Source organism: Leptinotarsa decemlineata, unplaced genomic scaffold (assembly GCF_025532065.1).
Source record: "Leptinotarsa decemlineata unplaced genomic scaffold, Ldec_3_MD MMD2_tig00026361_RagTag_RagTag, whole genome shotgun sequence".
In the NCBI taxonomy this organism is placed as follows: Eukaryota; Metazoa; Arthropoda; class Insecta; order Coleoptera; family Chrysomelidae; genus Leptinotarsa; species Leptinotarsa decemlineata.
Window position 1 is genome coordinate 3294429 of NW_027412704.1, and position 17150 is coordinate 3311578.

At 34.7% G+C, this 17150-nt stretch overlaps 2 protein-coding genes across 3 annotated transcripts in view; both read left to right on the forward strand.

Moving 5' to 3' along the window:
- The window catches only part of LOC111502865 (phospholipase B1, membrane-associated), a 30670-nt gene that overhangs the window by 678 nt on the left and 12842 nt on the right, over positions 1–17150 (forward strand). The window contains exons 2-3 of one of the 2 annotated variants that reach the window (XM_074184951.1): positions 5020–5136; positions 10418–10627. In XM_074184951.1, coding sequence (XP_074041052.1) covers positions 10502–10627 — 126 coding nt within the window. In that variant the 5' untranslated portion in view covers positions 5020–5136; positions 10418–10501. The remainder of the gene's footprint in view (positions 1–5019; positions 5137–10417; positions 10628–17150) is intronic. The other variant, XM_023157029.2, reaches the window with a different exon arrangement.
- On the forward strand, positions 12831–15969 carry LOC141486664 (uncharacterized). The gene is made up of 2 exons (XM_074185059.1): positions 12831–14217; positions 14277–15969. Exons 1-2 carry the CDS (start codon positions 14047–14049, stop codon positions 14553–14555), a joined length of 450 nt encoding a protein of 149 aa, XP_074041160.1. The 5' UTR covers positions 12831–14046; the 3' UTR covers positions 14556–15969.

The window sequence follows — 17150 nt, forward strand, 5'->3', positions numbered from 1 at the left end:
TTTTTAGGAGTGATAAATTTTTGGGTTCCCACATCTTTTTTTGTATCAAGATGGAGTAGTAGAAAGCCAAAAACTTTGTTTCCCAAAAATAGGATTTCCTTGTTGAAGTCTATCGTGCCTTGACATGAGACAGTAGAGCCAACACCCGAGTCATCCAACTTACTTGACGCGACGAGTTTGTGTTAACTGTTAGGATGTGTAAGGTCAAAAGTCAGTGGGTCTATTCGATTTTCCACCGCAACCCGCCAGGGGTTTATTGTGGCTCACCTCTATTCACACTCGACCAAATAAACCCAGTTTCTTGAAGAAGTCGATTGGTTTGTATGGTGAGTGGTCTTTCAGGTCAGATGGCAAGAGTACGGCTCTGCCAAACTCTAAAAACGTCACCAGGTAATTGCTCCATAAGTGATCATTGGTCTGACAATCATCACATAAATCCTATAGATTTGTTTGGGACCTAAACCCTGAGATTCACTGCAAATCCTTCGACATGTCCATAGGGATAGTCTAGCTTTGTGTAAGACTTTTTCCATCTCATCAGAGATATTAACGGAGATATTATGAATTCAACGGAAAGTCATAAACTTTTCCAACAAAAATTGGAGGAACTGAGTGTAGGTCTATAAAAAAATGAAAGTAATCGAAAGATAACTTTGATTTCTTGATATTCAGATGTTATTATGGCGTTTCTGAAGGTTTGAAGTACTTAATAATAATAATAATAATAATAATAATAATAATAATAATAGCTTTATTGTGCATAAATTACACACAAAAGGTAAGGGTTAGCCAATGGCTATCTTCCATCCCTCCTGCTAAGTAATACAAATAACATTTATGAGCAATAAGTTAATTACCTAATATAATTCAATTTTCTTAAGCGGCAAAATTAAAAGAAAGAATATGATAAATACATCTCAGTTTGCAGAAAAGTAAAGGAAAACACTACACTACAATACATTACTCCATGTTGGTCAACAAAGTTGATTTCAAATGATGTTTCACTTCATATAAAGATGAATTCAGGAGAGGAATTATCCTATTCAAAAATAACGGTGCCAGATAGGAAATGCATCCTTCGTATTTACATGTGACATGGTTTGGAATGTTGAAATTATTGAACCTGGTATTGATGCTACGGATATTAGAACGACGTACTATAAGCTCTAATAAATACAGGGGTATTTTGTTTTTGATGAGTTTAAAAAGAAATATTGTGATCAGATATTCCATTCTACACTTTATGTTTAATTCTCTCAATCTTATCAGAAAAGGAGTAATGTGCTAAGGTACACAGCAAACAAAACGCATACAAGAATTTGGAATGCATTGCAACTTTTGTCGATTATATTCCGGTTGAAAATTATAATCCACTGGAGCGCAGTATTCTATATGTGGATAGATGAGGGATTTGACTAGTTTAAGTTTCATTTCGGTTGATAGTTGATATTTAAATTTTTGAAGTAATTTCAGTTTGAAGAACGCTATTTTAAATATATTTTGGACATGGTCATTGAAGTTCAAGTTTTGATCGATAATCAATCCGAGATTTTTCGTTGAGTCAACCCATTCAATGTCCGTTTGATTCATTCTGAGACTATGTTGTTTGATCTGATAAGTCTGTCTCTGAGGGCGTAAGCAGATTGCAACAGTTTTGTTTGGGTTTATACGCAAGCCATGTTTTTCAGAATAAACTTAAGTGTTTTGAAGATCTTCGTTAATAATGCTCACATGGTTTTCTATATCAGTCAAATCGCAAAGTGAATATAATTGAAAATCGTCGGCATATAGGTGAACTTGACAAAAGTTTAAACATGATGGAAAATCAAAAATGAAAATTACAAATAATAAGGGCCCGAGAATACTACCTTGGGGTACTCCAGAAATAGTCTCTTTAAGGGTTGAGCATAGCAGGCTATTATCAAGCGTTACTCTTTGTGATCGACCTCGGATATAGCTATTCATTAATTCCAAAGCTCTTTCTTGAAACCCTATGAATTTTAATTTCGGCAGAAGAAGCTGTAAATTGACAAGATCGAAGGCTTTGCTTTGATCCAGGAGAACTAGGATCGACGGTATAGATTTATCACCATAAGTACATATATCATTTATGACTCTCAATAGAGCCGTATGTGTACCATGTTTCGAACGAAAGCTAGCCTGTACTTCTGGTAAGATACTATTGAAATCCAGGTATTGCCTGATCTGTAGAGAAAGTATTTTTTCAAAAAGTTTGGAAAATGTAGGTAAGATGCATATGGGACGAATATCATTAAAACTTTTAGGTGTGGATATTTCAGGTATCGGAATGACATTGGCAATTTTCCACAATTCAGGAAATATACCTGTTCTCAAAGATTCATTGAAAATGTGTTTTACTTCCTCTATGCAGAAAGGCAACACAATTGTTATCATTTTCAGACTAATATTATCTAAACCCAATGCCTGCGATTTGTCAAGCACAAATTGCATATAGGCAGATTTCTCACGTTTCACAGCTTCGTTGACATAATTTCGAAGCGTAATATAATATGCTCTATCTGTATCAGATCTAGTTCGCAAATACCTTCGATGAGCTTTGTTTTTCGTTTCAATCATGAGCTTGATATTATGAGTGATGTAAGGAACAAATCTTCGAGTTTTTTCATTTTTGTTAATTAAACAAAGTGGAGCATGAATATTGAAAAGCGACAAGATGTGGTTATTGATGAAGTTGACTTTCTCGTTGATATCGTATAGATACACTATATCTCCCCATGGTTTACAATTTGCGTCTAACGCAAAGTTGTCCATGTTGAAGTTTCTGAACTTTCTGAAATAAAATAAATTGTTACATACCTGTTGCTTTTCAAGTTCCAGGCTACAGACAGTCATCATATAATCAGTTATACCGAGCATATCAATTGTACTGCAATGTACTTGGTTCAATTGGAGAAATATATCAGTAATCTATAGCCCAAAAGTATCTAGAAGTTATTGAAGACGCTCCAAAGTGCGTTTTGTTTGTAAGAGGATAGCTCCCAATTTCCAGTGGAAAATCGTGAAGACAATTTTGCTGATGCAGAAACGAAAGGTTCAACGATAACCTATCATTCGATTTTGTGTCTACTTTAATGGCTTCTGGTTTTGTACCCAATGTTGCATACATAGTCATATCATTTTTGTATTGGTTCATCTTTAGCCATCACGTTCTTAGGACTACTGATCCAATTTAGGTTAGTGAAAAAATGATGGCAAATCCATTTCCACTAAGCAATTGTGAATATTCCACTTCATTATTCCAAGTCCTTCGTGTTATTTGATGTATTGAAATTATTCTTTGCCAGGTTATGATCAGATTCCATTTCATATTTCTAGTGTGGTGAATTTGAACGGAATCTCTTTCGGATGATTTGTAATTTGCACCTGCAATATCATAAATCTAATATAATCGATAATTATTTCTAGGAGTTATTGACAAACAGTGTTCAGATTCGGAAACATTTTACGCTCATCAGTTGTTGACCAACATTTGTTAGCAATGTGTACCAACTCATAGATAATTGTCTTCTGAAAATTGACCACTTACAACCCAAACGTTTGAAATAAAGTTTAAACGGTTTGTAAAACTTGGATGAGCTAAGTCAATCAAATTACCGAAAGTGTCAGTTGATTACTAGAGAATGGTCCATCCTGTCATGATAATGTTGACTCGAGAAAATGAATTTCCAATGCAATTTCAAGTATGAATGATTGTTTTTACATTCAATGTTCGAAAATATATCTTCGTCATCAATTTTTTCAAGGAAATCGTATGTTATTCCAGTAAGGCCAGATTGTGATTTTATAGGAAACATATTATCGGAATTTTTCCATACTATCAATCATGAATTAACTTACTTGACGATCTGAACTTTTTTGTAGATCGTTTTCCTTTGAAAATTTTTGATGATATCCAAACACCAAATGTTTGCATTATCAAATTTGGGTCTCCAAATAAGGCTGATCAACCGCAAATCAATAAAATTGTCTTGAATTTGCTAAAGAAACTCAATGCGATAATAATCTATTTCTTGAAACTTTTTTTATTATAATTTCTCAACCGCCAGGTACTTATCTGTACTCCTCATATTTTTTTGAAAGGCTTTTAGAGGAGAAATCATATTCATAATGAAACATTTTGTGTTTTTTTTTAAATAAAACATTTTTATTGTTACTATTCACCCAGTGTTACAAGGAGATTGCTGCCAAACTATTATTCGATTATGGAAAAACTACAATTTCGAAACGTCTTCGAAAAAATACAAACTCTTCAAATGAGATTTGATAAAAATGGAGATTTTCCGAAAGATCAACTTTCCGGTGTTATTTTTGCCATGATTTCTGAAATACAACTACAATATGTGAAGCAATATATCTCGATTTTAAAAAGCTCTCTCCACTCTTTCATCTCAAACTTTTCACGCAAGCTTGATGTGACACACACTGTACATTTTTTTCCATTAATTCCATCTCTGACAGGTGCAATTTGTAAATAGGACAAGCTACTGACTTATTCAACTTTTCCTACAGGAGTAATTTTCCGGGCTCAACTTTTTACTTCACGTAGATCCAGATTCATCTATTTTCAAATTATTTGGAAGCTTGAAAAATGTTTTCAAAGCTTAGGAATATTACATTCATTTTGAAACATATTCAAGTCCTGAAATTGTAAAACAAATTTGGAATATGGAACAAAAGATGGAAGTGCTTTTGATTATTTTCTCCATCTCACAGCTTTTTTATCGAATATCCTGGTATATTATCTGTTCATCTCTGATGAGCGTTTATTGTAGCGTACAATTTAATGCGATGACTTCAATAAATGCTATGCTCATAGTTTGCAACACGTACATAGAATTGAATGGAAATACATGGACATTCATTATAACTGTTACCGTAACTGATGTGACAGGTATTCAATTCATCGCAACTACCTGCAACAAATTCAATTACATAACTTTCGAAGTTACATACACCATTAATCAACCTTTGATGTAGGTATTATCGATGTCTCAGTGGCACCATGGAATCCTTCAAAGTTATTAGTGCAGCCTTAATTGTTTTCTTCAACTTCTTCTTCTACATCTGAGCATGTGAAGTGACGGTTTCCAAGAGGTATTATGGTTTTATAACGAAGAACTGCGAAATTCTTTGGGTCAAATTCATGTGAAAAGGTAGTAGTTTTACTAAGTTTTGGCATAAAAATGATTGTGGTCACGTGGCCCAGTGTCATAAGGGCACCATCAAATTTTTTAATGTAAAAGGGGTCACCTGCCTTCTGGTTTTGAAGGCCTTCCGATTCTCTATCCCACACCGCTGGGTTTGTGAAAAGTGGTTTAGCCGTTTCAAACTGACAAGCGTCTGAAATTTGCTTCAAATATTAAAAAAATTAGTAATTATTTCAAATATTAATTTCAGCAAAATTTTAACTCCGTTACTGATTCTGGTCGAAAAGCCAATTTTCTGTGTTGAAACAGACGCGCATGTTATTGGTATTTTGAATTGTGGTTTTTATTCCAGTTTTTTATACCTTAGTTATTTTGCTGTATGCTTGCTCCAAATAGCATTTGATTTCAATGTAACTCTAATATTGACGTTAATCATATTGATATTTCTGACAGTTTTCACAGGTTGCAGCATCCCTTCATTATTTTCAAATGCTTCTCCCCGTCCTTTACAAGAAAAAACCGAAGCAATTTCAATTTACGCTGAAGCTAGGCTTAATTATTATGAAGCAGAAATAATATTTAATGAGCGCTTCCCAAATAATCCAATATCTCGTACCTACTTCAGGGAATTGGTCAGTAAATTTCAAATGACTCGTTGCGTAACGAGAGAAAAAGAATCTATTTCAGAAAAACAGCAAATCGACGTTCTGGCAGCTGTTGTTAATGATCCGCAACAAACAACGAAAACGATACCCACGGATTGTGGCGTATCTACGACCACTGTGAAAAATATACTTGACCAAATAAACCCAGCTTCTGAATGAAGCCGATTAGTTTGTATGGGGAGTAGCCTTTCAGGTCAGATGGTGGGAGTACGACTCTGCCGAACTCTAAAAACCTGATTCATTCCCCAGCGGGGCAGGCACAATGTATGTGCTCTGCTGTTTCATCATTTTACAAACAGAGGCGACACACACTGTCTTCCGACTGTCCGAGTATCTGCACATGATGAATCAAATGACAGTGACCTGTAAGAAGGGCTGTTAGACATCGTACTTTATCCCTACTGTAGTCCAATAACTGTTTGGTATCAAGTTTCGAAGGGTGAATAAACGCCTTGGAGTTAGCCAATCCTGGAAGATTCTGCCAGAAGTCTATATATCTTCTTGCCATCCAGGTGTTCTATCTTTGTTTGGCAAAGCCTAAAGCGATACCAATGACAGGTTCTGGTCCGATGAAGCTGTTTGCAGCCCCCTCCTTTGTAAGGGAGTCAGCAACCTCATTGCCTTCCAGGCCAGTATGGCCAGGAATCCAGACCAGAGACAATCTGTTGAGTCTTCCTATCGTGGAGACTCATTTCTGGCAATATGATACCAATTTACACGTTGCTCGATAGGAGCCAAGAGCTTCCAACGCCAATTGACTGTGTATGAGGTTGGATTCTTTCAATATCTCCTTACATAATTCAATAGCGTAAATTTCCGCTTGAAAAACAGTCGCATAGGTTTCTAGGCAGGTTGATATCTCTGTCCTGGGTCTGCGACTGAAAACACCTGCACCAGAACCGGAAGGTGTTTTTGATCCATCTGTGAATCAATAACTATCTGCTCCAGGATCCAGGTCTCTCTACTCAGGAACAGTACTTCCTAAGGTAGTTCGTAGTTGACAGTTGGAAGCATAAGCCTGTCTCTGTAAGCCAGAGAGCTTCGCCTGGACCGTTTTCTGTGAAGCCTTCGGACACCAGGCAATTGCACCATAAGTGATGATTGGTCTGACAATCAACACATAAATCCAATGGATTTGTTTAGGACCTAAACCTCAAGTCTCACTACAAATCCTTCGACATGCCCATAGGGACAGTCTGACTTTGTGTAAAACTTTTTCCAAGTGAACGTTCCAGGTGATTTTTTTATCAAGGACATTGCAAAGATATTTCACCTTCGATTCAAATGGAACCACGTTACCATTGAAGGAAAGTGGAGTTGGACCATCCAATTTTCTCCTCCTGGTGAAGGGGATTATTACAGTTGCTATGACTAGGATTGCAGTATAATTTTTTATTGTTCAAAATCTGCTTAAACTCTGTTTTTCCGTCGCCCCCATACGAACGACAACTCTCAGAAGTTGAGAAACTTGTGCGAGCTAAGGACTAATGAGGTCTTACCTTTCAACGCTTGATTCCCACCAACTGACCAACTGAATTTGTTTTTTCGTTCAGATATAATTTTTCAATAATTCTATATTTGACTTGTCACAGTTATGGAAGTAGTTGCTTTCTGTAGGCACTGCGTAGGCTTTATTGAAAAATGTCATGGTTTCACTTTGAAGTAGATATCTATATTCATTTGTTGATTTTAGAGTGAATTTTAGAGTGAAATTTACAATCGTATATTAACTTATAACGAAAGTGATCAAATAGAAGTAAAGAGAATTTATTAAAAGCTCTCTCCACAAGATTTTATTGACTGTCGATGACCCTGATTATGGAATTGTTTTTCGACAGATTTGTTAATTCATTAGTTGCACAACTCTTCAGAGTGAAATATCATTCATTCAAATATTTATGGTTGTAAACCATTGGCACCCTGAAAAGTTTGTTCAAGGTAATTTAATGAAACAATAGACAGTGAGTCTTTGAATCGAATGGTTCAGTTTTTATCAAGAGAATGGGTTTCAGACTGTAAAACTTCGGGAATGCATCATGGAGAATTTTTAATTGAGTTGATAACACATTCAATACCATGTCTTCTTATTGAAAAATTTATTGAACTGCGCCCATGCTGTCATCACTTTCGTTTTGTCGGTGAGAATACACGCTAATTGCCTACCCAGCCCTTAAAGTAATTAATTAGCAAATTATTCAAATGAGGAATTGAGTATTTGATGCTTTTAGGAAAGCAGATGATTTTGAATAGTAATCACCACATTGTGAGAAATATTCGGCTAGCGAAGCTCCAGAATCATTTTTAATGGAGATTAAATATTTGAATTGGATGTGTAACAGAAAAAATTGAATATTCATGAAGGAATTTACAGATACTTGATAAAATTATATCATCACAATATTCAATGTGAACGCAACAACGATAATAAGGGTCTCTGCTAAGAAAGACCAGAAATAGTACATAATTCCTAAACACTTCCAGATAATGCCGATTATTACAATTTAGGTAATATTTTGAAGTACATTCCTTCAGGTTTATTATTCGATTACGATTACTAGAGAAACAAGTTGATAATAGTTAGAATACGAATACGCGATAAAAGTCAGTGCTCAGTAGATCTCCATAAAACTGATGAAACATCAAGAACTACCTAGTTATTATTATTATTATTATTACGCCGTAGTGTTAGCATACACCACTGGCACAAAAGTCTCACAAAAGGTGGCTGAGGCGAACAAATATCTATGAAATCCCTTCAAATGATGTAGAGAAATTCGAAGAACATACAAGAGCGTTCGAATATGGTATGTATTACGCTTTACTTGAAAATAGAGCGGATCAAAATAGTTCGCAGACTAGTTCAGAGATCGGATTTGTTCGCGGATCAGTTCGAAGAGGTCGGTTTGAGAGAAATCCATGAGTGGACAAAGGAAATAATATATAATTATGATAAGTATAGAGCTCAGTTGTGATTGTAAATTCGAATAAGAGTACCCATTGTTAGGTTGCCTTTTATATTTCGCGATTTGGCAACCGTAGTGTTGTAATCTGGCAACTGACAGCTCTATCTTAAAAGTTGACATTTTTGAGCTTATACGTACTTAGAAAGTTCAGACATACGCACACTATTCGTGTTTACAATAACTTAAAAGATTCCATCTCGGCCCAAAAATGGAATTAAATTGTAAACATTTTTGTGCGATTATTTTTTACAACTTTCGACGTGGATTAACTCAGCAACAGTGCATAGATGAACTTAATTCAATTTTTGGCAACGAAGCTCCATCAAAGACCAGTGTTTATCGATGGTATGGTGAATTCAATCGTGGTCTTAGTTCACTCTAAGACGAATTTTGTGAAGGTCGTCCAAAATCTGTTGCTGTTCCGAAAACTATTGATGCTGTACCCGAACTGATATTGTAAGATCGTCATGTGACCTATCGTGAGATTGGGACAACCTTAGGCATTAGTAGGACCAGCATACATTCAATATATAAACATTTGACTGTCAAAAAATTGTTCGCGTTGGATCTCACACAATTTGTCAATCGCTCAAAAAAGGTTCGTGTCGATTGGTCAAAGGAAATGCTCAAAAAATACGATAGCGGTGCTTTGAAGCACGTCATTGGCATCGTGACAGGTGATAAATCGTGGATTTACACGTATGAGCCTGAAAGTAAACAGCAGTCGACTGTATTGCTGTTTCAAGATGAGTCAAATCCAACAAAAGTTACGTACGAAGCTCTTCCATGCAAATGGTCGCCTGTTTTTTCGGAAAAACTGGACATGTCGCAATCGTACCACTAGAACAACGCAGAACAGTCAATTCTAAGTAGTACACAACCATTTGTTTGCGAGCTCTCACACATCGGCTCAAACAACTGCATTTTTGAGCAACCAAAACATCGATTTGATAAGTCATCCGCCCTATAGTCCTGACTTGGCAGTGAATGGTTTCTTTTTATTCCCGCACGTAAAAAACAAACTGAGAGGTCGAAGTTTATCGACACCTGAGGAAGCAGTTGCTGCATTCAGATGCATATTTTGGAGATACCTCAATCAAAGTAGCAAAAGTGCTTCGACAATTGGTTCAAACGCATGCAAAAGTGTATAGATCTTCATGGGGAATATTTTGAAAAACGATAAAGTGATTTTCGATGATTAATATTTGTTTTTGTTCTCTGATCCCGAAATATAAAAAGCAACCTATCGTATCAGATAATTTGCAACAATATGTTCTTGATAATAAATTAAAATGTTAACTATTCCAACATTTGTAGGACTCGAATAATATGGTACTTAATTGAATTTTGCAGAACGGAAGTATATGTAGACGTTGGACGATGTTGATGTACACATTATAACTTCTTGAGTTTATATGGAGTATCGAAAAATCTGGTGTTACATACCAGTTTTCATATTTTCAGCAGTTTTTTTCGAATTTGTGGCGGGTGGAGCATTACCTATCGTATTATATTGATTTCAATTTTAAATTTTATATTCTAATTGAGAGTTTACAGTACTGAACACTTCAAAAAAGGTCAATATATAATTTTTTTTCAGGAAACCTCAATTATTGATATGGGAGCTGTTACCGTTTCTACATCTTTGTCTTAGAGAATATTAGTTAGGAAGAATCAAATCCAAATGATGGGTTCGACTTCGTCAATTAGAAAATTATTATTAATTTACACTGTGATAATTACAAAAACCGGATTTTGCCAAAGAAATATGTTCAGGACTTTCAACCAACTCATAAAGGAAACAAGTATGGTAAGTGATTGAATTAGTTTGTGAAAACATTGTTGAATAGTGAGAGTATTATGATGCGATTTGATTTTTTTTTCAATTTCAATTCTTGAATGAAAGACATCTCTGAAACTGTAAATGAACCGTTTGCAGTCAAGTTAATCATTTCTTTTGAAGAGATAAAGTAACACTGAATGAAGAAGCTCACTGTATACAAAATATTTCAACACTTCTTGTCATTTCTCCAATTGAAAATACTTACGAAATATAGTTCAACTCTGATCTCTGTCGTCATTTCAGCATGAAATTTTTATAGATTTCATTGATGGTTCCGAAAATATTTGATTATTTTCGGGTTTTGACAAAAAATCACTTGTGAAAGTGCCCATTATACTTCACCAGGGATTCTAAATTCTTCATTCAAATTCAAAAATAATTTTCCTGCAGCTAAAACCACACCTTTTATTGAATTAACAAAAAATTCATGTCGCACAGAAACCAGCAATGAAAACAATACAAATATTACACATGTAGTTGTCACCTGGCCAAATATCGTCTCTGGGAAAACCTCAATTTGAATATATGAAGGCGAAACCATTCGAAATCGAGTCCGATGTTTGGTAACTTATTGTGCATGCAAAAAGGCATGTTCTTGTTTTGCATTTATAGACTTTCTTTGACGAATACGTAACAGAGGAACGTGATATGAAATATATTGAATTAATATTGTGAGAAATGTCGTCAGTTTCGATTGCCAAAACGTTTGAAAAAAAGCAATAATTGAATAGATTTTATTAATAATTCATCGTAGTATTTGCGTTGACACTGAGGAAGGATGCCGTGTACACAAAAATATATAGAGCCAAGTCAGGTGAACGTAGTGGCCACTCAATCGTTGCATAGAACTGGCTGAAACTTGATGGGAATCTATATTGAAACTTTCTCTTCAGTTGGTTGTAATATTTTCCCTACAACATATTCAATAAATTCGCGACACGAGTTTAGCTATACATACAATATCATTTTCATGCAGAACAAATGCGATGGTGGATTTTGGATGAGAAAACTAGTTGACAGAACGGATAATAATGGATTCATTGAGTCCACGTGAAAAATTGAATAATAAATTAATAGTACTACATAATATAGATCTAGAAGGGAACCTGGTGGAAACGAACTCAACAGAGGCGAGGCATTCTGATCAATGATCATTCATAGACTGTTGATAATTCTGGAATTCATTTATTTTTTTTTACTTTACAGAAGGTTAAGTTTCAATCTTTCATCCTAAAAATAAAGAGAATCAAATTCATGATTGAACTCCTACGGAAGAAAGGTATTTGCCTGAATTGAGTTCACTTTTTCATTTTGGAAACTTATTGCATGTTCTTTCATGCGTGTTTCGAATGTAATGTAAGTTTGACCTATGTAGACTATTAGACACGATCCAAACGATAATATATAAACTCCACCATATTCAACAACGAAACTCTTGCCTTTGCATACTTGAGTTTTTTCTAGCTTATAGGCGATGTTCACACCATTATTCCGTCAAAAAATTTGAAATCTTTATACAAGGTTGACCCAACTAAGTTAACGCTTGTAATTTTTATCTTTGTCTCTTAGAATCAGGTGAATTTTCTTTTTGGCTCGACTGAATACTTTTTCGGACATTTGAACATTGAATTACATGGAAATTGTTTTTTCGCATTCATCTGGTACCCAAATTATCTACACGGGGTGGATCTCGAAAAGTTTCGTGCAGAAACACTTGTCTTCAACCTCTCGCCAGAATCTCTTTATCATAATTTCAAAAGACGAAACATTCATTTGTTGCATGAAAGTAAGATTTTATATCAGCGATAGTGAAAGTAGTTATTTTTTTTATTTGTATCTGAAATGGACTACTGTGAATGACAAATTTTTGTGAAGTTATTTTCTTTATTCCTTTCTCTGTAAGTTTCTCACATTTTCTATACAATAAAGAAGAATTAGAAAGCCAAAAAGGTTTTTTTTCCAACCCCTTATCCTAGTAAGTATCAGGTCTTCAATTATTCAGCTTTGCTTTTATTTGAAGGCTGAAAATCATCAAGAACGATAGAATTTGTTTTGAGACACTAATATGTTTATCACAGTAAATTAATTATTCTCTCTTCTGAGAATGAGAAGGTAGAATTGACATCAATACCGTTTGATTCTGAAATAAAATCAACACATGAGTATGTGTTCCAAAATATAAGACATATTTTCAATATGGGTGATTGATGACTTGTTTACTCAATGGTAATTCATGATCACTCAAATGAAATGAATAAAAACACTTTTGTCTAAATACCACTGGAAACATTTTTATTTTACGGCCGGTTTCGGGTTTGATTCCATTATCAAGTATGAAACTGAAATCTGAATTTGAAACATCGATTCTATAGAAATTTCAGATATGCTGTAAGGTCAGGTATTTGAGAGACAGGATGCCAACTTAAAATACCATCCTGAAAATTCTAGGGGTTGTTTAACTCATGAATTCAAAAGAGGAGACCTACATAATCCAAGTTGCTCATTTAGGGGTATATGTTTCTGGTTTTTAATTGATTTGTTAATTTCGATGGCCTCCAACAGAATAATTTCTCTTCCTTTATTACATATATGTAGGATTTTGAGGTTATTTTTATTTATCTTGTGGTTTGATTCTTGAAGATGTTCGTACATTGCAGATTTTTTGTCGAAACAGACGTGTTCACGCAGTCTTATTTCAAAATTTCTACCGGTTTGGCCTGTATATACTGCAGAGCTTTCGCCACACTCTATTCTATATATACCTGACTTTTTCATTCTATCCCGTTTGGGTTCTGCATTAAATAGGGTTCTTCCTAAATTATTATTACTTGTGAAAGCTGTGGAAATTTTGTATTTAGAGAAATAATTTTGAATATTATCTGAAAGTTTACTTGAATAATTCATGCTACTGTACTTGACTATATTGTGTTCTCGAAAGTTTGGGTATAATTCACTCATAAGTGTTTTTTGAGATTTACCTGATATTATCTTTTCTACTAGGGAAATTGGTATCTGATCGTTCACTGCAATTCGCTTATAGTTATTTATGTATCAAGGGAATTAGGAGAGCCTTAATTACCGATGGCAAAGTTTGCGTCCCGAGGGCCTCTGGCCCGAGGGACAGCAATTGCCTGAGGTTATTAAGGCTCATTAATTCCCGTGGTACATAGATTATTTTATTTCTGACCGATTTCAATAAAATTTTGTTCATTTTTGAAACGGAAAAATGTACCAATTCATTACCTTCCCGGTATATTTGAATCAGGTACCGTTGATTATAGTAGAGTTTTCTTGTTGCTAGGTTGTTGCTATGTTACTTGTTTATAAACAGAACTTTATTATCAAGCTGTGTTTGCGGTGAAAACGTGTTTTCTACCCCAAATATAATGGAGGATATTTTGAAAAAAGCTGAACAAGCAAGAGAATCAATAATTCCATCGAAAAGTGAAGCCGTATACCAAAAAGAATACAAGATATATCTGGACTGGCTGACACGGAAAAATGTTATGCCAAAAGATGTCACTGAAACTGTATTTCTGGCATATTTTCAAGAACTGGTAGGGAATTTTCTATGTTTTTCGGTAGATTTGGTAGTAATTGTGTTTATTCGTTTCAGTTAAAAACGTATAGTCCGAATTCTTTATGGACTAAATGGTCAATGCTAAAATCGATGGTGACTATACATGAGAAACGAGATATCACCAAGTTCAATGAACTACAGGCTTTTTTGAAACGGAAGAGTAAGAGTTATAAGCCGAAAAAGTCTGCTGTTTTATCTCCTAAAGATGTTATCAGATTCCTAAAGAACGCTCCTAATGATATTCATTTATTGCATAAGGTAATTTTTTTCTTATTTTGGGTTATTTTGGAGGATGCAGAAGTCAGGAACTTTTGAATATGAAGATATCGGATATAGAGGACCGGGATTCCGTTATGGTAGTGAACGTACCGGAAAGTAAAACTGGTGTATCGAAGAAATTTACAGTTGTGGATGAAAAAGAGTTCTCCGCTTTGCCTTTATTAAGACTTTATATGTCTTTGCGTCCTAAAGGTATTGAACGATTTTTTTTGAGCTTCCGACAAAATAAATGTACATCTCAGCCAATTGGAAAAAACATGTTTGGGAAAATCCCCAGCAAAATCGCAATGTATTTAGGATTGCCAAACTCATCTTCCTATACGGGACATTGCCTTCGTCGCACTTCTGCTACTGCTCTAGCCAATGCAGGAGCAACTATGACTAACTTAAAAAGACACGGAGGTTGGAAAAGTTCCACGGTGGCGGAGGGGTATTTGGAGGATAGCATCGAATTGAGAAATAAAACGGCGCGTATGTTGTCTACTTTGTCATCAGAAGAGGCAGGTACCTCGACTGTAGTGAACAGAAGCTCCAGCCATACAAAAGAAGAAATTGTTTCCAGTGGCGGAAGTAATTTTCAGGGAACATTTCAAAATTGTACATTTATTATTTGTAATAACGTGAATAAATAAAATATGGTTCAGTTTTCATTTCTATTTATTTTTACTTGTGAAAGGTAGAGGGAATTATAAAATCTATAATGTCCCAAGGGAGTTTTGACCCTCTTTATTGATAGCGTAACTATGACGATATAAGCTTATAATATCCCGGTCAGAAATAAATTATTTTTCTTTCATCTTGGAAATTCTTTTCCGGTAAAGGGATGGCGAAAGCTCTGTGTATCATTGACCTAAACGCGGATAACTTATGTGAGAGCGGACTGAAAGAGTCAAAGGGAATTGTACAGTCTGTGAACGTGTTTTTCCGGTAGATATTGAATTGAAAACCATTATCAACTCTTGAAATATTCAAATCTAAGAAGTTAAGCTCCTTGTTTTGTTCGATTTTCCAGTGGTATTTAGAAAAAAGTGTTTTTATTCATTTCATTCAAGGCATATTTTCAAATGTTTGTTGATTATTTGTCAACATTCTCACGAACTAGTGAATTCTATTTTTTCTTTTTATATATCGAATGAATTTCTCAATATAATTATGCAATTTTCACTTCAAAATTAGGGAGGCTATGATTTACGATGCAACATCAATAAAGCAATTAAAGATGCAAATGCCTTTTGATAATGTCCAAACCACAGTTGATTGGAAGTAATTTTATTGCATTAATAGCATCAAGTCAAAATTGCTGTTTACACAATCCTTGACCATAACCTCGATCATTAAAATTTCGTAATGGTATTGATATGTAGGTCTTCAAAATGTAATGAAATACTAGGAGTTTAATTGATTCATACAGAGTGAGGTGATGAGAAGGAAAATGAGGCAATGTTTTCAAATTGGGATCGAATTTTGTTTTTTGAGAAAATTTGTTGTGGATGTTTTCGATTCCAATTTTATCATATCCACAGGGTTTGTTTTTCAATATAATTGTTACTTTTAGTTATTCTTTTCAGTTTTTAGTTTTGTATTGGTTTTTTAGGGATTTCAAATCGCTTTATATATTATTAGACAATAGAATTCCGAACTAATGAAATTAATCATGGTATTTCTGTTTTTATGATATGATTCATAGGTGCTTGTGAAACATCACATTGCTAAAAACGTGTATATTTTAGCGTTCCAAAGTTTAATTTCAGTTCGAAAGATTATTTCGGCTAAATACAACATAATGATGTTTGTTAAGGTTTGGGATGAGCGCGTAATCCATAAGACTGTTGAGGTTTTCTTGAGAATAAAGCGACTTTGTGATAGATAGATAGATAGATTTTGATTTGTTCACGTTTTAATATACATTTGTGAAAAGTCATAGACAGTTGGTACAAATAAGTGTGCAAAAAAAAGCAGCATTATATTTGAATGACAGATTTAACCAATGAAGAATCGATAGATGGATATTTCTAACAGTGACTAGAAAATCAACGTACAAGGCAGATATTCCCAATTATCCAAGAAGTAGTTGACAATGTGCGTTGAATGGAGCTCCAGCTATAATTCCGTAAGTAGTATCAACCCCAAAGGTGTATCCCATGTGGAAGGTGACAGTGAAAAAGGAAATGATTCGTAGTGAGAAGTGTTATATGGCTCAATGCTTTTTTCAACTGGCGAAGTAAAAACAAAGGCGTCGAGAGTTTTTTACAGAGATAGTCAATATGTGATTCCCATCGATGCGAATCATCTACAGTGTGTTCGCAAAGTATGAAATAAATTCGATATTTCCAAAACCAAAGGTCGTTTTACAAAAACCTGAAACACATTATGCTGCAGATGTTTGAAGGTATCTCGACCAAATGTTTACGAACCGACGGATTGGTAGACGTGGACATATTGAATGGCCAGCGAGGTCGCCAGACTTGAATCCGTTGGATTAATTTATGTGGCGCCATCTGAAGAATATTGTCTATAAGACTAAACCAGCAAATATTCAAGAATTGAAGGAGAGAATTAGAACAGAAATAAAAATATTTCTAAAAGAAACCATAAACAAAGTTCAACAAGAATATATTCAACGTTTAGGTG